Here is a 16,374-nt window from a genome sequence, read left to right on the forward strand (position 1 = left end):
ATGTGGTCAATGTCGTGGTATCCTTTGCTATAGCTACAATTCTTGATGTCGGCACTGCCTACACGATGAAGATGCGCGTTCATTGCATAATGGTGCGACATGAATCTGGACATCATGCGATTAAACGCACGATCCAACGAGAGCCCGTGAAACCGGGGATGCAGATATGCCTTTGGTGAGATTGAGTACAGGAACCTACCCAGCTCATCCTCTCCCTACATGCTCTGCCAACGGGCCATGCAAAACTGTTGTGGGGTAGGGAGAAATTCGCGAGGAGGAATCGACCTCTCAAAAAAGTTGCCTTCAAAGGCACCTCGTTTGGCCAAGAAGTCTGCTTATTCATTTGTCCAAAAGAGATCTAAGAATCTCCGATATTTTTTGGATAAAGTATTCACTGATCTTGGGTCGGTCCGGTGGCAGATGCGATAACGGCGCCAGTCTTCACACGGCAGGACCGTGGTTAGAATCCTATCCAGACCGCCTCCCCGTACGCAGGGCTGACTACTTTGCTACGGGTAAAATCCAGTCACAGAAAGCCAGAAATGGCAGGCCGAGACCTCTCGAGGTTGTAGTGCCAAGGAAGAAGAAGAAGATTCACAGCTCTTTAATATAACTAAGATAGTATAATTTTAAAATAAGGATTAAAATAAGCGTCCCGTAGTACACTAAGTTCTCTTTTGCTCACCACCATTGATCCTGGTAATACGTGACTAAAATAACGAAACGTTCGAAATCATAACATGGACTTTGTCAACCAGCAGCCAAAACAAGTCTCCACACCGGCAGTGTGTTGTGCGAGGCTATGAACTGCGAGAGAAGTATATCGCAACAATGATAACAAACACTACCACACCAACGGTATGTGATATACGATATGATCCGTATCGTACGAAAAACCGGAATCATCCGTTTTACCAGAATTTATTATTAAACCTACTGCTGGTACCATTGGGAACCACTAAGACACATTTTTTGTCTTCCAAACAAAGTACATTCAAACAACCGCCTGTTTGCGAGTTGTTTGAAAATATTTCAATTCATGTCCCAAAATATTTGCGCCTTTTTATCGATGTTAACAGAGTTAATAACTACGCAATATTGTCTTTTAACCAGTCAATATAATCTGGTACTCGCGTGTACACTCCAGGCACATCCACCGAACCACACTTCTCCTGTCCCATTCCAGTAATTCCAATAAGATAGTGAAAGCCGTAGAAAGCCCGAGTCAAACCACCTCCAGCATCAGCACTACATATCTCCCTGTCCGAGCGTTTGCCCACAGCACAGAACTGAGCTGCACGTTCCAGGTTCGAAAAGCACTCCTGGACGCCCTTCAGGCCAACGTCCACCTTCAGCTTCTTCGGAACTCCGCTGACTGTTGGTGTAACTCCCCATCCAGCTACGGTACCGAACAGTTCCGTCATGTTTTCTGCTCGAATCGATGCTGCCAGGGGCAGACATATCGGCCGGACTGTTTCGGTAAAATTCACTTCCGCCTCAAAGCGAATCAACGCGATATCATTGCTGAGGCTCTCGTTCCCCGCATCAAACCCATCGTGCACGATGATCTTGGCGATCTTCATATCGACAACGGGTTCGTTGCAGACTTCGTGCTCACAATCTAGCACCGTCGAAAGATCCCACTCGCCAAGCCGTACCCGATTGCTGGAATGAAAAAAAAAAAAACAATGGGAATCACAATCAGCACTGCTCACCGAATGAATCGTCTTGTGCGTATGTATGTTCACTAACACTTTCCACCCATCAGGCAGGGAGCTAACGCAGTGAGCAGCTGTTACGATGTGATCTTGGTTGATAAGAGTTCCGCCACAGTGATAGCCGTAACTGCCGTCCGGTTTCGCGTACTCAATCAATGCAGTCCAGGGGAAGTCTTCGAGCTGCATTAGCTGTCCTCCATAAAGACGCGATTGATGCTGCACCCCACAGTACGGAGGCAATGGCAAATTGAGATGCGCATCCGGTGGTGGACCTGCGCAACATACCTGCGTAGCGATCGAAGGTTGTATTGTTGTGTCTACCAGCTTCAATAGTCATACTCCATACCTACCAAAGACCTTGTTTTGTGTTTGCCACAAAAGCTTTTCGCCAGGAACATTCGATTCGAACGAGATATTTCCGCTTGTCCAACGACGTGCAGTAGCACCTCACACTCAAAGGTGGGAACGCACTTGCCCGGTTCGCCCACAGGATTTACACAGAATTTGCCAAGGTTTTCGCCATCTGGCGCTTGATCTGAGGGAATAGGTCACCTTACTTTCGTTCTTTTCGGCGAAGTGGCATGCTTACCATGGATATAGATAAAGTTTGCTGCTGCATGCAAAGGCATGGATATTATCGCAAGAATATGAAATAGTTTTAAAGTCATTATCTCTACCAACACAGTTTTCTTAGATTGTTTTAATGGTTTGATGTTTTAAAGTGGCTTGCTTCCAATTGACTACGTCAAATCTCATACAAGGAGGCTTTTATACGTATTGCGATTATCACTGTTGAAGTCTGTTTTTACTGCTATCGCCACTAATACTATCAATACCGCTCATAAATAGACAACAAAAATTCCCGGAAATCTTTGTATACTTCTCAATACAACAACCTTTATTATTCAACTGCTTTTTCATACTGCAGGAAAAACTTCACAATATAAATTCATTTTTCACACCTATTCAATGTTCGAATCCACGTTCAATGGGAATCCAATCGACATACTGTGTTACTTTCGTGTACACATTCAGCTCGCCATTTTCTCCGCTATACATATGGCTGGCTATACCGTACATGTACCACGAACCACATCGCTGTTGCATCAATAGCCCACCCAAGTGTCCACAACACATATCATTTGGTCGCACTGTAATGGAGCATATCTGTGCGGATTGTACCTTCCAACCGGCTGAATACGTGATCGCGTCTTCACGGTGTTGAGACGAATGACCCAGTGGAAGACAAATCGGACGAAGAGTAAAAATATATATACTAATTCCAAGAAACAACGACTAAATACATACCGAGAGCTACTGTACTATGCATTGCCCGCGATAGAAGACAAGCCAATGGAAGGCTTCATCTAAATAGGTTCACCCCACAAGGAATCATGCTTAAATATTGTTTGCCTTTTTTCACTCTGCTGACCACCGAAGTGTTCAGCCGATGAATGGAGGCTGTTGATTGAATAAAATGTTTTGTAAATTTCACCCCATATATACCCATTAAAATGTCGATAAAACTCAATTTTCTTAGAATTTTCAATGCCAAGATATTCATGTGCATTTTGCTACTTACGGATTCACAAGGAATCTGAATGAAGTAATTAAAAATATGTCAACTTTGTTTTGCAGCTTCGTCTACCATCCAAGGACATACCAAGGACTTCACCCTTAGAGCAGCTCTCTCGTGATAAGAATTCTCCGAAAAATTAAAGCACCCATACGGCTTCGTATTCGAGTATTGAACCATCGGATAAGTCAATATGGATTGTCATGGCTTGCAAGGACACAGAGATGGAGCTGTCACAAGAGAGAGGCTATCACAATGGCCGTCCAGGCGGTCACGCAAAATCCAGATGAGAATCTCTTCTTACATTAATCTTACAGACAGCAAAGCCTTACCTCGGCTACATGGGCTCATCGATGCTCATCGATGGATAAAATGGTCCAAGGGACTTTTAGCTATTGGTGACTCAATGCATTTTTAAACTTAAATCATATTGTATGGTTATACTCGAAGCTGTTAATAGATATTAAACAAGCAATTCACAGTGTTTTACTAGTTTAATCCTGGCAGCGAAATGTAGTGCTGAGCAGTATCGACGGCTTTCTCAACCACTTTTTCCAGAATTTCATGAACAGATGCATGCCTTGCAGTTGTAGTATATCTGCTACATCTGCTAACAGCATATTAGATCATCCCGTACCTGCCTCACAAACCAAGAAAAGGGCAAGAACCATAAAAGAAACAGAAATTAGCATAAACTACCGCATGCTGATGCGACAATCCAAACATGCAGCAAATAGGTCATAAACAAGCATAACGAAACATTTATTGTTGTCACTAGGGCCATACGCAAAACTGATACGGAAGAACCGCACTCTGTAAATAAGGAAGACACATTGTAAACCCAAAACCCGGAACAACTCAGCAGCCACACGTTTGCCAAACATATGATGGACAAATGTTGGTTGACCATCAAAGAAAGCTTCAAATAAATAGAACCGCTCGAGAAGCAAAGGCAGACAGTGCCGAGTTACAGACGAAGCATGTTGCTGATGCAACTCGAGACTTCGACGTCAGTAAAAGTAACCAACGTCCAGAGTCTCATTTCAACCCATCGTTGTTCAATCACTGAAGGGAAGCTCGATCCGACACCAGTTGTCTAAGTTCACCTCCACTCGATGTGTCATCGCGTAAAAGTCCGAGTTAGCACTTTCCAATGAGTGCCGCGCACCAAATCGTACCGCGACCGTAAGCCATAGAATCGAACGTGTGCTGAAGCGTCATCCGAACGAACCGCATTATTTACCACACAGTGTTAGTAACCGTTGGGTACGATGATCTCCTCTATACCCACATCGATAGGTGCGTTATTACAGCGTCCATATTCAATATCAATACCCTGATGCCATTCACCAAGACGCACATGATATCTGTGAGAAACGAAACTTTTAAATGGCGTCCCTGTAATACAAACTTTCCACCCTGGAGGCAATAAAGTTATACAGCGAGCGGTCGTTAGAACGTTACGCTTGTTGATAAGTGACCCTTTACAATGAAAGTATTTGGCAATGTCCAGGAAGCTAATCATCAGCAAAGCCATCCACGGAAACTCTTCGATCTTTGCTGTCTGATTGCGTGATACACGGTCTGAACGTTGAATGCCACAGTTTGGTGGTTCTGGTAGCAAAGTGCTTTTGTCTGCACAGCAGACCTGTGGATATGAAAAAAAAATGAAAGAATCTACCACATCGCTTTTGCTTCTCCTAGCTCTAGGAAAATTACACGAAATATTAGGTGATCAAATGTAAATCACTCCTATAAACAACGGTGAAATCCTTACCGAAAGCTACCGTATTTTGTACAGCCCACAACAGAAGACAAACTAATGGAAGACTCCATCGGAATAAGCTCAAACCACTAGAAATCATACTGCAATCTTTTAATAAAATTATTTACGCTGTTAAACGGTTGGGCGACTGTTGTTCAATGTATGGTTTTGCACACTACAGCTGATTATATAGTAGCTCCGATAAGATACAATTTACTGAGAACTTTAGAACGCAGATGATTAATGGCGGATGATCAAAAGCCATCGCTTCGCTGAAATCTTGAATGTGATGTTTTAAAATATCCTAACCTTGTTGTAGTGTTTCCCGCTTAGAGTGCTTTTAAAAATATCAGTTTTTATACCTGAAGGACGTATTACTGACCGTATTGCAGCGAATCTTTCGTTTACTACCAGTTATATTTGAAAGGAACGATAAATGGTTATTGAAACCCACTTCATACCACTGCTTGGAAATTAGAGGACGTAGATTTTATAAGGATTTATTTTTAATTTCATTAATAGGTCTGGTCAAGTGAATGTTGCGAATGTGGGTAAATTTTAGTTTGACCGAGCAAATTTCCTTTACTTCGGTAATAGTTCTTATCTAAGAAAGGCTCTTCGCGGATTTGATCAACAAACGGACCTATAGAGGACCAAACGTCGATTCAAGCCATTTATTGGTTATGGTTAAGTTACATCAACTTTGCATAGCCTACAGATCGTTTGAAGACAGCAAATGCGGCCAGGGAATTAGTCATCCCGGTAGAAGAAGCACTTCCGAAGGATACCAGCAATCAAATTTCGCCATTCACCTCATTAAAGGCAGGAAAGGTTGATGATAATTGCCTCGAAACACTATTCAACATGTTCGCAACGCGTGGCCAAATGCTCCGTGGAGAGATCTTGTGGCACATAAAAACCATAGCACCACTAAGATCTTCCAGGACAAAATTGGCCGCTTCGGCGAGCAGCTGTTGCGGTGAAAGCTGACCCTTTAGTCGAATACTCGTAAGAGCAAGGTAAAACTGCCAAGACAGCAGCCAGCATGACAATGCCAAGTGCGAAGAACCTTGCACGAACCTACGATGATGATTGAAAGGCTTACCGCTATCCGTGAAACTGTAATTTGGATTACTATTGCAGATACAATCTTCACAATCGCACCGACCATGCAACTGCCACTCACCAAGTCGCATGCCATATCTGATGAGAAATAAAATTCGATTTGATATAAAACAGTAACAGTAGCAATACGGCCAGGCCGTTCTTTATGAATAAAAAAAAAAAAAAAACAGTAACAGTGAAGTGAACCAGCGTCTGCTGTACGCCACAGTACAGGGGTTCCGGTAGTATCGCACTGGTGTCTGCACAACATACCTATGGATATAAAGAACACAGGATGTGTAATATGCGGGATCGATCGGGGTTTTAACGCGACGGTCGCCATGTAACATGGAACGCGGAGTGCACGGGTTAAGTCGGCTAGGCGACTTCAGATGTTCAGAGGGAACATCCCTTACTAGCTCGTTGGAGACTTCGAGGCCTTACCTTGGGTAGGGGGACTCTCAAAGCTCTTGAACAGATTTGGACACCAGGTTCTTAGTTGCAAGCCCAAGAACCAACTCTCTCGTTGGCTTGGGAAGACATCTTTATTTATAACCTGCTGATATGAAATAATCATTCATTAATTTGCTTGTTTCGGGGCGATCGAACGCTGCGCTTGCAAAAAATGTGTCGCTATGGGTGAGTTGGTCGCGGTGCGATCAATTGCTGCGCTTGCATAAAACGTGTCGCTATGGATGAGTTGGTCGCGGTGCGCTCGATTTCTGCGTTTCGTTTTGCCTTGCGCAACTCGCTAGCCGAGTGCGCTAGTCGGTTTTTAATGTTCTTATTGAAATGGGTGTTTGGTCAAATTTGCTGAATATGCTGTTCTTGGTGGGGTATAGGGTGCTTGAGTTTAAATAATTGTGGCATAAAGTTCTGGTGTGATTGATCGTTCCTACGTACGTGTTTATAAAATGTATGTTTTCATGAGGTGTTTTTGAGATGTATAGCAGAGATGCTACAGATGGATTGAATATTCGTGTCTTACACGTTTGCTACTAGTTATGACACGGAGCATAGAAGAGTTACCTTGTAGCATATTGATGAAATCACGTTTGTGACCAATTATATATTGCTAATTTCTAATCATAACTCATAAAAAATCATAACTCATGAAAACTCACCGTCTTAATCGGATATTCCTATGGCAATCTTTCATATTGACTGTGTACATAAAACCTATAATCCTCCATGGTCATGGGTTGACTTACGAATCGACACAGCTTTCACCTATGTATAGTAAATTTTAAACAATTATGAGGTGATGGCATTTTATATAAAAATAACGAAGAAAAACTTAACGAAGAATACTGCCACAGTTTGCACTGTCACCAATAGTAGAAACACCAATGGAATACTGCAATGAGAGTGGTTCACACTATTAAGAATCATACTGCCTGGATTAGATGAGATTATTTACGCTGCTCAGTGGTGTAGCTATGTTCAATCGATGCACGGAGACTGTTGCTAAATGAATTGGTTTGATTATTACAGTAAGTTGCTAAAGTCGTATAAAGTCGTTTGATTTTCGATAAGACGCAATATACTGAGAATTTTCAATGCGATTGTCTAATGTGTACGCTTGACGTTTGCTTTTATAAGGAACATTCAATTTTTTGTAAACTTTTATCAATTACTTCCTTGGAACTACAACCTTGAAAGGCTCGCCCTGCCTGCCGTTTGTGGCTTTCTATGACTTGATTATACCCGTAGCAAAGTAGTCAGCTCTGCGTACCGTCTGAGGCGGTCTGGATGGGATTTGAACCACGGTCCTGCTGTGTTAAGACCGGCGCCGCTGTGCCCCTTTATCAATTACAAGGCTGTTTTCACAAAATCGTTTTCTAGCTAATTATATTTCCTTGCGGATTTCGTACGGAAGCCTAACAATCAAACCTAGCGATTAATTAGCTTTGCTGACAACAAAGTCAACGTGAGACTTAAACGGCTTGTTCGTATTCCTTAGAACGTCAAGAGGTCTCGGCCTGCCATTACTAGCTTTTTGTAACTGGATAGTTAGTCCTGGCGGCGGGAAGATGATCTGGACGGGATTTGAACCCCAGTCCTTCCGTGTGAAAAATCGCATAATATTTATCAGGACAGATAATAAGGTCATTTTTGAGACACTATAAACCATCAATATTTGGGACAAAACCGTAAATATTTAGGAACCGCAAAGAAACAATGTGTCAAGCATCTTAAATCTGTATATAGTAAGCGTCTCCAGAAGTGTTAGAGCATGAAGTAAGAAGAGTGAAAGGAAAGTAGCTGTATTATTGTATGGATCAAGTATGGACATAATTAATAAAAAGTTGCACGCATATCCTAACTGTCCGTCTCAATTCTCCTATCTCAGCACTCCTCTGGGTTATTACTTGATGTTCAGATGTCATAGTATAAAGAATCGAAAATGTCGCCAATACACCAATTTGTAAATCAAATAAATATAAAGAATCGAATGAACAACTAATTCAGAAGTTCTCTTAGTCAGAGTAAATTATTAAGTGCTATGGTTGAGTAAAACAGTGTTAATGAAATGTTACAGCGTTGGACATAAAGTACACTTTGTTCGATTTTTTTCAGAATCTGAGGCTACGATGTGAACTCTTCTGAGTTCACGCTGAATCGACCGTAAACACTCTCACTAGGGTCTGGAATTTAGTTTTAAATGACGAAACGCCATGCAACGAAACAACCTAACACACCCGAAAAAAGATGATCAGTCAAGTTTCGATCAAAGAAATACCTTCCACCTACTGTAACTTGCATTTTATTTATTGTTTTTGCATTTTATTGTGCCTCTTTTTGGCAAATTAGGCACTAGTATTACAGCAAATGTTAATCAAAAAAACAGAGATTGCATGACACGTACTGTATTTTTAACTACCAGAGTCAGGCAAAACTTTACTGAAGATATTGAATACAGAAACTCCTGGAGGAAAATGCCTAAATTAGGTAACGAATAAAAAAACATGTAAGTTGGTAAACTTGCTTGTGACAACAATTTTATTGCTTCAAACTCCCCCCTTGTCATGCCCTTAACCTATGATGATATCGATATGTTGCAAAGAAATCCGCAAGTCGTTCCCTTTATTGGTGAACATTGTCCCGTATCCAATCGACATAATCTGCCACGTTCGTATACACGCCCGGTATACCGGCCGTGCCACACTTCTGTGGCCCAAAGCTGACCACACCGATCAGATACCACGCACCGGTGAGCTGTCGCATCAGTGGACCTCCCGAGTCACCGCTGCACGTATCCTTACCGCGCACACCACCGGCACACATGTGTGTTGATTTCAGTAAAATGCCACCTCGCCCAAAAATGGGAGCACAATCCTTCAAGCTAGTGATGTTCAGCGCAACCTTCAGCTTTTTCTCGCTCGCTACGGCTGTTTCCGTTTTGCCCCAACCGGCTGCCCAACTCGGCTGTCCGACATGATCACGGCTGCGAAGAGATGCGGTCCACGGTAGACAGATGGGGCGTACGGTCTCTGAGTACTGCACCGGTCGGGTGAACCGGATCAGCGCAATGTCGTTGGTATTGCTCTGATCCTTCGAGTCATAGTTGCTGTGGACGATGATCTCCTCAATTTCCAGATCGATCGGTGCATTCGAGCCGTACCCATCCTGACAGTCCTGAGCAGTTGACAGATCCCACTCACCGAGTCGTAAACGATGGCTGTGAAAGAATTGATAAGCATTTCACAACAATGGCAAACGTCACTGGGTCATAGCTCTTCACCCCGATACTTACACCTTCCAGCCACGAGGGATCGAATTGATGCAATGTGCCGCGGTAACAATGTAGCGCTCATTGATGAGGGAACCTCCACAGTGAAAATCAAACGTTCCGTCCGGCTTCTGATATTCGATCAATGCCGTCCACGGAAACTCATCTATCTCGGTCGATTGACCACCGACCACACGATCGACCACTTGTATGCCACAGTGGGGAGATTCTGGTAGTGGTGCTTTCTTGCTGGACGCCGGACAGCAAACCTGTAGCCATTACTGCACAAGCACAGTGAAGCTGTAACAACTCGTAATTCACGAGATAAAGACACGCCGGTTCACTCACCAATGTTTTCCGTTGCAACATTCCGCATAGGCTAGCCGTGAGAAACTGAATATCATCAGGCGTAGACACGAGTTTATTGTAGATGTCAATCAGCGGCTGACAGTCACGAAACAGGACACACGTGCCCTGTTTTCCAACAGGATTCAGACATGATTCTCCCAGCTCTAGTAACATAGGAAACGAGTGTAAAGTAAGCCTTCTATAAATCATTATTACAAACTCAGAAAATCGTTTACACACCGAGCGATGCAACACTTGACGCTGTCCACCACACAAGAACCGCTAGAGAAAGCCTTCTTCCGGCCAGATTCACACCACCAATCATGACTCGATGCGATGGTTTTAAGGGCGTCTATGCTTATGCTGTTGACCACCGACGCATTCTCAACCGATGGACGAAGACTACTGAATGCGAAAGAATTAACAGCACCAACTGTGGGCAGCATCTGAACCAACGACCTGCCGGCGATTACGCGTAGTTCTATGTATACAACAACCAGTTTTTATAGGACCAGTTTTTAATTCGGATGACCTATGAGGTTTCTTGTTTTGCTAGGGTTTTCCGATAGGGGCAAATAATAAAACAAATCACATGTGCATTTTAGGTTTTGTTGATAACAGACAACGTTTCCTCATAGAAATGCATCCAAAACAAAATCTTTGGTGAAATGTGTGCAATTTTATTTTATTCGTGGTATTGTAATACATTGATGGCTTCCTTGATTTTGAGGCAATTAACAAACAAATGATAATTTATTGCAGATTAATATTTCTAATGCATTACCAAGCAACTTTTAGTAGCCAGATGGATTCAAATCTAATCATCCGTGTAATCGTCATCTCTCTTTACGTAATGTTATCTGATAGATCAATTAAATGCGAAGTTCAAGATTTGATTCATCCGAATATTTTATTTCTACGGTTTAGATTAGTCACTTAAACACACATTACAAGTCACTTTCTTTTGTGGATAGCAATCAGACGTCCTGCCAATCTAGTAGATGTTGTCCCGTATCCAATCGACATACTCCGCCGTGTTAGTGTACACGCCCGGTACACCGGCCGTACCACACTTCTGTGGCCCAAAGCTGACCACACCGATCAGATACCACGCACCGGTGAGCTGTCGCATCAGTGGACCTCCCGAGTCACCGCTGCACGTATCCTTACCGCGCACACCACCGGCACACATGTGTGTTGATTTCAGTAAAATGCCACCTCGCCCAAAAATGGGAGCACAATCCTTCAAGCTAGTGACGTTCAGCGCAACCTTCAGCTTTTTCTCGCTCGCCACGGCTGTTTCCGTTTTGCCCCAGCCGGCTGCCCAACTCGGCTGTCCGACATGATCACGGCTGCGAAGAGATGCGGTCCACGGTAGACAGATGGGGCGTACGGTCTGTGAGTACTGCACCGGTCGGGTGAACCGGATCAGTGCAATGTCGTTGGTATTGCTCTGATCCTTCGAGTCATAGTTGCTGTGGACGATGATCTCCTCAATGTCCAGATCGATCGGTGCATTCGAGCAGTACCCATCCTGACAGTCCTGAGCAGTTGACAGATCCCACTCACCGAGTCGTAAACGATGGCTGTGAAAGAATTGATAAGCATTTCACAACAATGGCAAACGTCACTGGGTCATAGCTCTTCACCCCGATACTTACACCTTCCAGCCACGAGGGATCGAATTGATGCAATGTGCCGCGGTGACAATGTAGCGCTCATTGATGAGGGAACCTCCACAGTGAAAATCGAACGTTCCGTCCGGCTTCTGATATTCGATCAATGCCGTCCACGGAAACTCATCTATCTCGGTCGATTGACCACCAATCAAACGATCGACCACTTGTATGCCGCAGTGGGGAGATTCTGGTAGTGGTGCTTTCTTGCTGGACGCCGGACAGCAAACCTGTAGCCATTACCGCACAAGCACAGTGAAGCTGTAACAACTCGTAATTCACGAGATAAAGACACGCCGGTTCACTCACCAATGTTTTCCGTTGCAACATTCCGCATCGGCTAGCCGTGAGAAACTGAATATCATCAGGCGTAGATACGGGTTTATTGTAGATGTCAATCAGCGGCTGACAGTCACGAAACAGGACACACGTGCCCTGTTTTCCAACAGGATTCAGACATGATTCTCCCAGCTCTAGTAACATAGGAAACGAGTGTAAAGTAAGCCTTCTATAAATCATTATTACAAACTCAGAAAATCGTTTACACACCGAGCGCTGCAACACTTGACGCTGTCCACCACACAAGAACCGCTAGAGAAAGCCTTCTTCCGGCCAGATTCACACCACCAATCATGACTCGATGCGATGGTTTTAAGGGCGTCTATGCTTATGCTGTTGACCACCGACGCGTTCTCAACCGATGGACGAAGACTACTGAATGCGAAAGAATTAACAGCACCAACTGTGGGCAGCATCTGAACCAACGACCTGCCGGCGATTACGCGTAGTTCTATGTATACAACAACCAGTTTTTATAGGACCAGTTTTTAATTCGGATGACCTCTGAGGTTTCTTTTTTTTGCTAGGGTTTTCCGATAGGGGCAAATAATAAAACAAATCACATGTGCATTTTAGGTTTTGTTGATAACAGACAACGTTTCCTCATAGAAATGCATCCAAAACAAAATCTTTAGTGAAATGTGTACAATTTTATTTTATTCGTGGTATTGTAATACATTGATGGCTTCCTTGATTTTGAGGCAATTAACAGACAAATGATAATTTATTGCAGATTAATATTTCTAATGCATTACCAAGCAACTTTTAGTAGCCAGATCGATTCAAATCTAATCATCCGTGTAATCGTCATCTCTCTTTACGTAATGTTATCTGATAGATCAATGAAATGCGAAGTTCAAGATTTGATTCATCCGAATATTTTATTTCTACGGTTTAGATTAGTCACTTAAACACACATTACAAGTCACTTTCTTTTGTGGATAGCAATCAGACGTCCTGCCAATTTAGTAGATGTTGTCCCGTATCCAATCGACATACTCCGCCGTGTTAGTGTACACGCCCGGTACACCGGCCGTACCACACTTCTGTGGCCCAAAGCTGACCACACCGATCAGGTACCATGAGCCGGTGAGCTGTCGCATCAGTGGACCACCGGAATCACCGCTGCACGTGTCCTTCAACCGTGCTCCACCGGCACACATCTGTGTCGAATCGAGCGAGATACCGCTGCGCTGATACACCGGCGCACAGTCCTTCAGATCCACCACGTTCAGCTCCACCTTTAGCTTTTTCGTGCTCGCCGAGGCCGTTTCTGTTTTGCCCCACCCGGCCGCATAGCTCGACAGGCCCGCATGCTTACGGTTGCGGATGGACGCGGACAGTGGTAGGCAGATAGGGCGAACCGTCTCCGAGTAGTGAATTTCCCGGTTGAAGCGTATCAGCGCAATATCGTTGTGGTGGCTCTTGTCCCGCGTATCGTAACCCGTGTGTACGATGATCTTCTCGATGTCCAGATTGATTGGTGCGCTGGAGCAGAAGTCATCCTCGCAGTCGTTCGAAGAGTTTAGGTCCCACTCGCCCAGACGGACACGATGGCTGTGGATAGCAAACGGTTACACGTTAGTATGGATCGATGGATCGTAGCGATCTCGTCATACTTACACCTTCCAGCCTCGCGGAATCGAATTGATGCAGTGAGCGGCCGTAACGATGTAACGCTCATTGATGATGGATCCACCGCAGTGGAACCCGAACCGTCCGTCCGGTTTCTGGTACTCGATCAGCGCCGTCCACGGGAACTCGTCGATTTTGGTCGGCTGTCCACCGATCACACGATCCGACAGCTGGATGCCACAGTGCGGTGGTTCCGGCAGTGATGTTTTGCCCGAGTCCTTCACACCCGCACAACAGACCTGTTTGGAAAGGTGTAAACAAAAAACGCACCATTAACTCGAAAGCTTCTTGACATTCGTGTAGAACAGGTTTTGCGTGGAACCTTTTCCCATAATAGCTAGCATGATAATTAATGATATTGTTTGTCTTGTGTGTCTTTCGCCACCTCACCGAACCGGTCCGGTACGGTGAACCTCACCGAAGTCACTTGGCAAAACAAATATTGCAAAGAGTTGCTAAATCGGGAGGTGTTAAAAACAAACACTAGCACACGGGCACTTTTCCGCAATTTATCCTTCGTTATGCTTGAAAACTCACCAAAGTTTTGCGCTCGAAAACGCCACAACGACTTTCCGTCAGAAATTGCGTATCGTCCGGCGTATTGATCGGTTTGTTGTAGATGGTGATCAAGGGTTGACACTCTCTGAAGAGGACACACTTGCCCGGCTGACCGACAGGATTCACACAATCTTGGCCCAACTCTAGAAGGGGGAGCGTAAAACATTTACATTTAGCTCTTTTATTACAGGAGCAATTGTTCTGGTAACCTTACCTAGCGCCGTAACACTTTGCCCAACCGCTGCAAAGAGGGCTACGATCAGCAAACCCATCACACGTTCGCCGGTCATATTTCGCATTCGTACTGATCTGACACGCTTGATCTGTTTTGTACACAGGCACAGTGAAGCGACTCTCGTCTGCACTGGAGTCGATCTGGATGCACAACCGTTGCTCCTCAGCGTTGGCGGAGGACTGTATCTGCTAGAACCATCGGTCTATTTTCTAAGGTATTCAATCGCTGCTACGATGCCACCGCACGACCACAACGATCGCGCGATCAGTGTTCTCTGCTTCCCCGGTACGCAATAATCACAGCTTCCACCACACCGAACCATGCTACCACCACCAAGACAACCATCGCGTCCAAAAAACCTTCAATCTGCGATAACCTTCCCTTTGCCGGGTGAACCATCCCCGCGCTTCAAATGATCGCGTCCACCCGACGTTGCTTGTCACTAGCGATCATCTTCATCTTCCGCTCAGAACAGGTTTTGTTTTGCAGCCAACCTCCCGCGATCGAGACGCACGGTGGTGCGCGGTGAGCCGAGTCATCGGCATACGGTCCCCAGAGGGGGAGTTCATATGCGTAAACTTGTTCTCCCGGGATCCAGATCTTGGCCACGATGACCGTGACAGCTTACACCTCGCGGACGGTTATCCCCATTCCTGTTGAAATTTTGCTCTCTGTCTCTGCCCCACCTCTGGAGCTCTGGAGGCCTGTACTACTCTCGCAGGCGTTCCACGCTGCCGTACGCGTGCCCACATTCTGCCAGTGTCGTCCGTGTATGATCGGGGAATTCCCAACACCATCACCACACCGGTTGATTACTAAAATGCTCGACGGAACCGGCTTCAGCCGAGCGAACTGATGATACCTTTGTTACGAGGTCGCCTCGACTCTGCCTGCTGATCTCTGGTGAAGTTTTTCTTATTTGTCTTGCTCCCGGTTGGACCCAGGATGGGTTTTTTGCAGATCTTCAAAGTTTCCCGTGTAACTGTTTTACCATACCTCTTGTTGACAATCTCTCTCGCTCTCTATCTCTCTCTCTCTCTCTCTCTCTCTCATAGCAATCTTGCCCTTTAGGGAAACAAACAGCTGGAATGTTGTGTGCACAGCAAACAAACTTGGGGAATTGGTTTTGATTTCACATCAGGCTGTTTGATTATCAAGCAGCAGAGGAATGAATTTACCCATCGACCAACAACCAAACCTTTTTGATTTTTTATTCAAATTCTAACGCTTGTCACGACACTTATTTAAGCTCAGGTCAAGGAGTTGCTAATGTGTTCCCTACTTTATCCGAGCTCAACGCAAGATTCGGTGGCAACAGTGCATTGCAAGTCCTCCGGACTCGGATCGGATTTCTTCCGGAAATCTAAGCGCAAGGCTACCGGTTAACCTTCATTAGTGCGACCAACGGTGCGTTGTTTGTCAGCTAGACTGTTTCGTAAAACACCAACAACTTCAACAATGCAAAAGTGTTGTTGTGGTCTACAAGGATTTCCCGGTAGCGCAGGAATTATGTTCATTTGTGTAAGCTGTTCGGCAAGTCTAAATCATATCGCTATACCTCAACCCCGATAATGACCTCTACCGCGGTACTGATAGTGTACGCAGCATTCTAAATTAGTATTGGTACCAGCATCACGCATTCGTCTCACGAGATGATGATCAAAAAATCTGTGTCTATCCCTCTCTG

The 16,374-nt window shown here is 44.6% G+C and overlaps 2 protein-coding genes across 2 annotated transcripts; both read right to left on the reverse strand.

The window, feature by feature from the left end:
* Nucleotides 1-864: 864 nt before the first annotated feature.
* Nucleotides 865-10,684, reverse strand: LOC118502388. The gene is made up of 8 exons (XM_036034610.1): nucleotides 10,485-10,684; nucleotides 10,245-10,408; nucleotides 9,921-10,165; nucleotides 9,254-9,845; nucleotides 4,783-4,942; nucleotides 2,069-2,253; nucleotides 1,753-2,003; nucleotides 865-1,665 (listed from the first exon to the last, which is right to left on the reverse strand). The coding sequence occupies exons 1-8, from the start codon at nucleotides 10,567-10,569 to the stop codon at nucleotides 1,089-1,091; spliced, it is 2,259 nt and encodes a 752-aa protein (XP_035890503.1). The 5' UTR covers nucleotides 10,570-10,684; the 3' UTR covers nucleotides 865-1,088.
* Nucleotides 10,685-11,128: 444 nt separating this feature from the next.
* Nucleotides 11,129-15,382, reverse strand: LOC118502390 (CLIP domain-containing serine protease 14D-like). Its single transcript, XM_036034612.1, has 7 exons — nucleotides 14,667-15,382; nucleotides 14,432-14,595; nucleotides 13,883-14,133; nucleotides 13,228-13,816; nucleotides 12,230-12,391; nucleotides 11,906-12,150; nucleotides 11,129-11,830 (listed from the first exon to the last, which is right to left on the reverse strand). The coding sequence occupies exons 1-7, from the start codon at nucleotides 14,749-14,751 to the stop codon at nucleotides 11,239-11,241; spliced, it is 2,088 nt and encodes a 695-aa protein (XP_035890505.1). The 5' UTR covers nucleotides 14,752-15,382; the 3' UTR covers nucleotides 11,129-11,238.
* Nucleotides 15,383-16,374: the final 992 nt, after the last annotated feature.

Source organism: Anopheles stephensi, chromosome 2 (genome assembly GCF_013141755.1).
Source record: "Anopheles stephensi strain Indian chromosome 2, UCI_ANSTEP_V1.0, whole genome shotgun sequence".
Taxonomy (NCBI): Eukaryota; Metazoa; Arthropoda; class Insecta; order Diptera; family Culicidae; genus Anopheles; species Anopheles stephensi.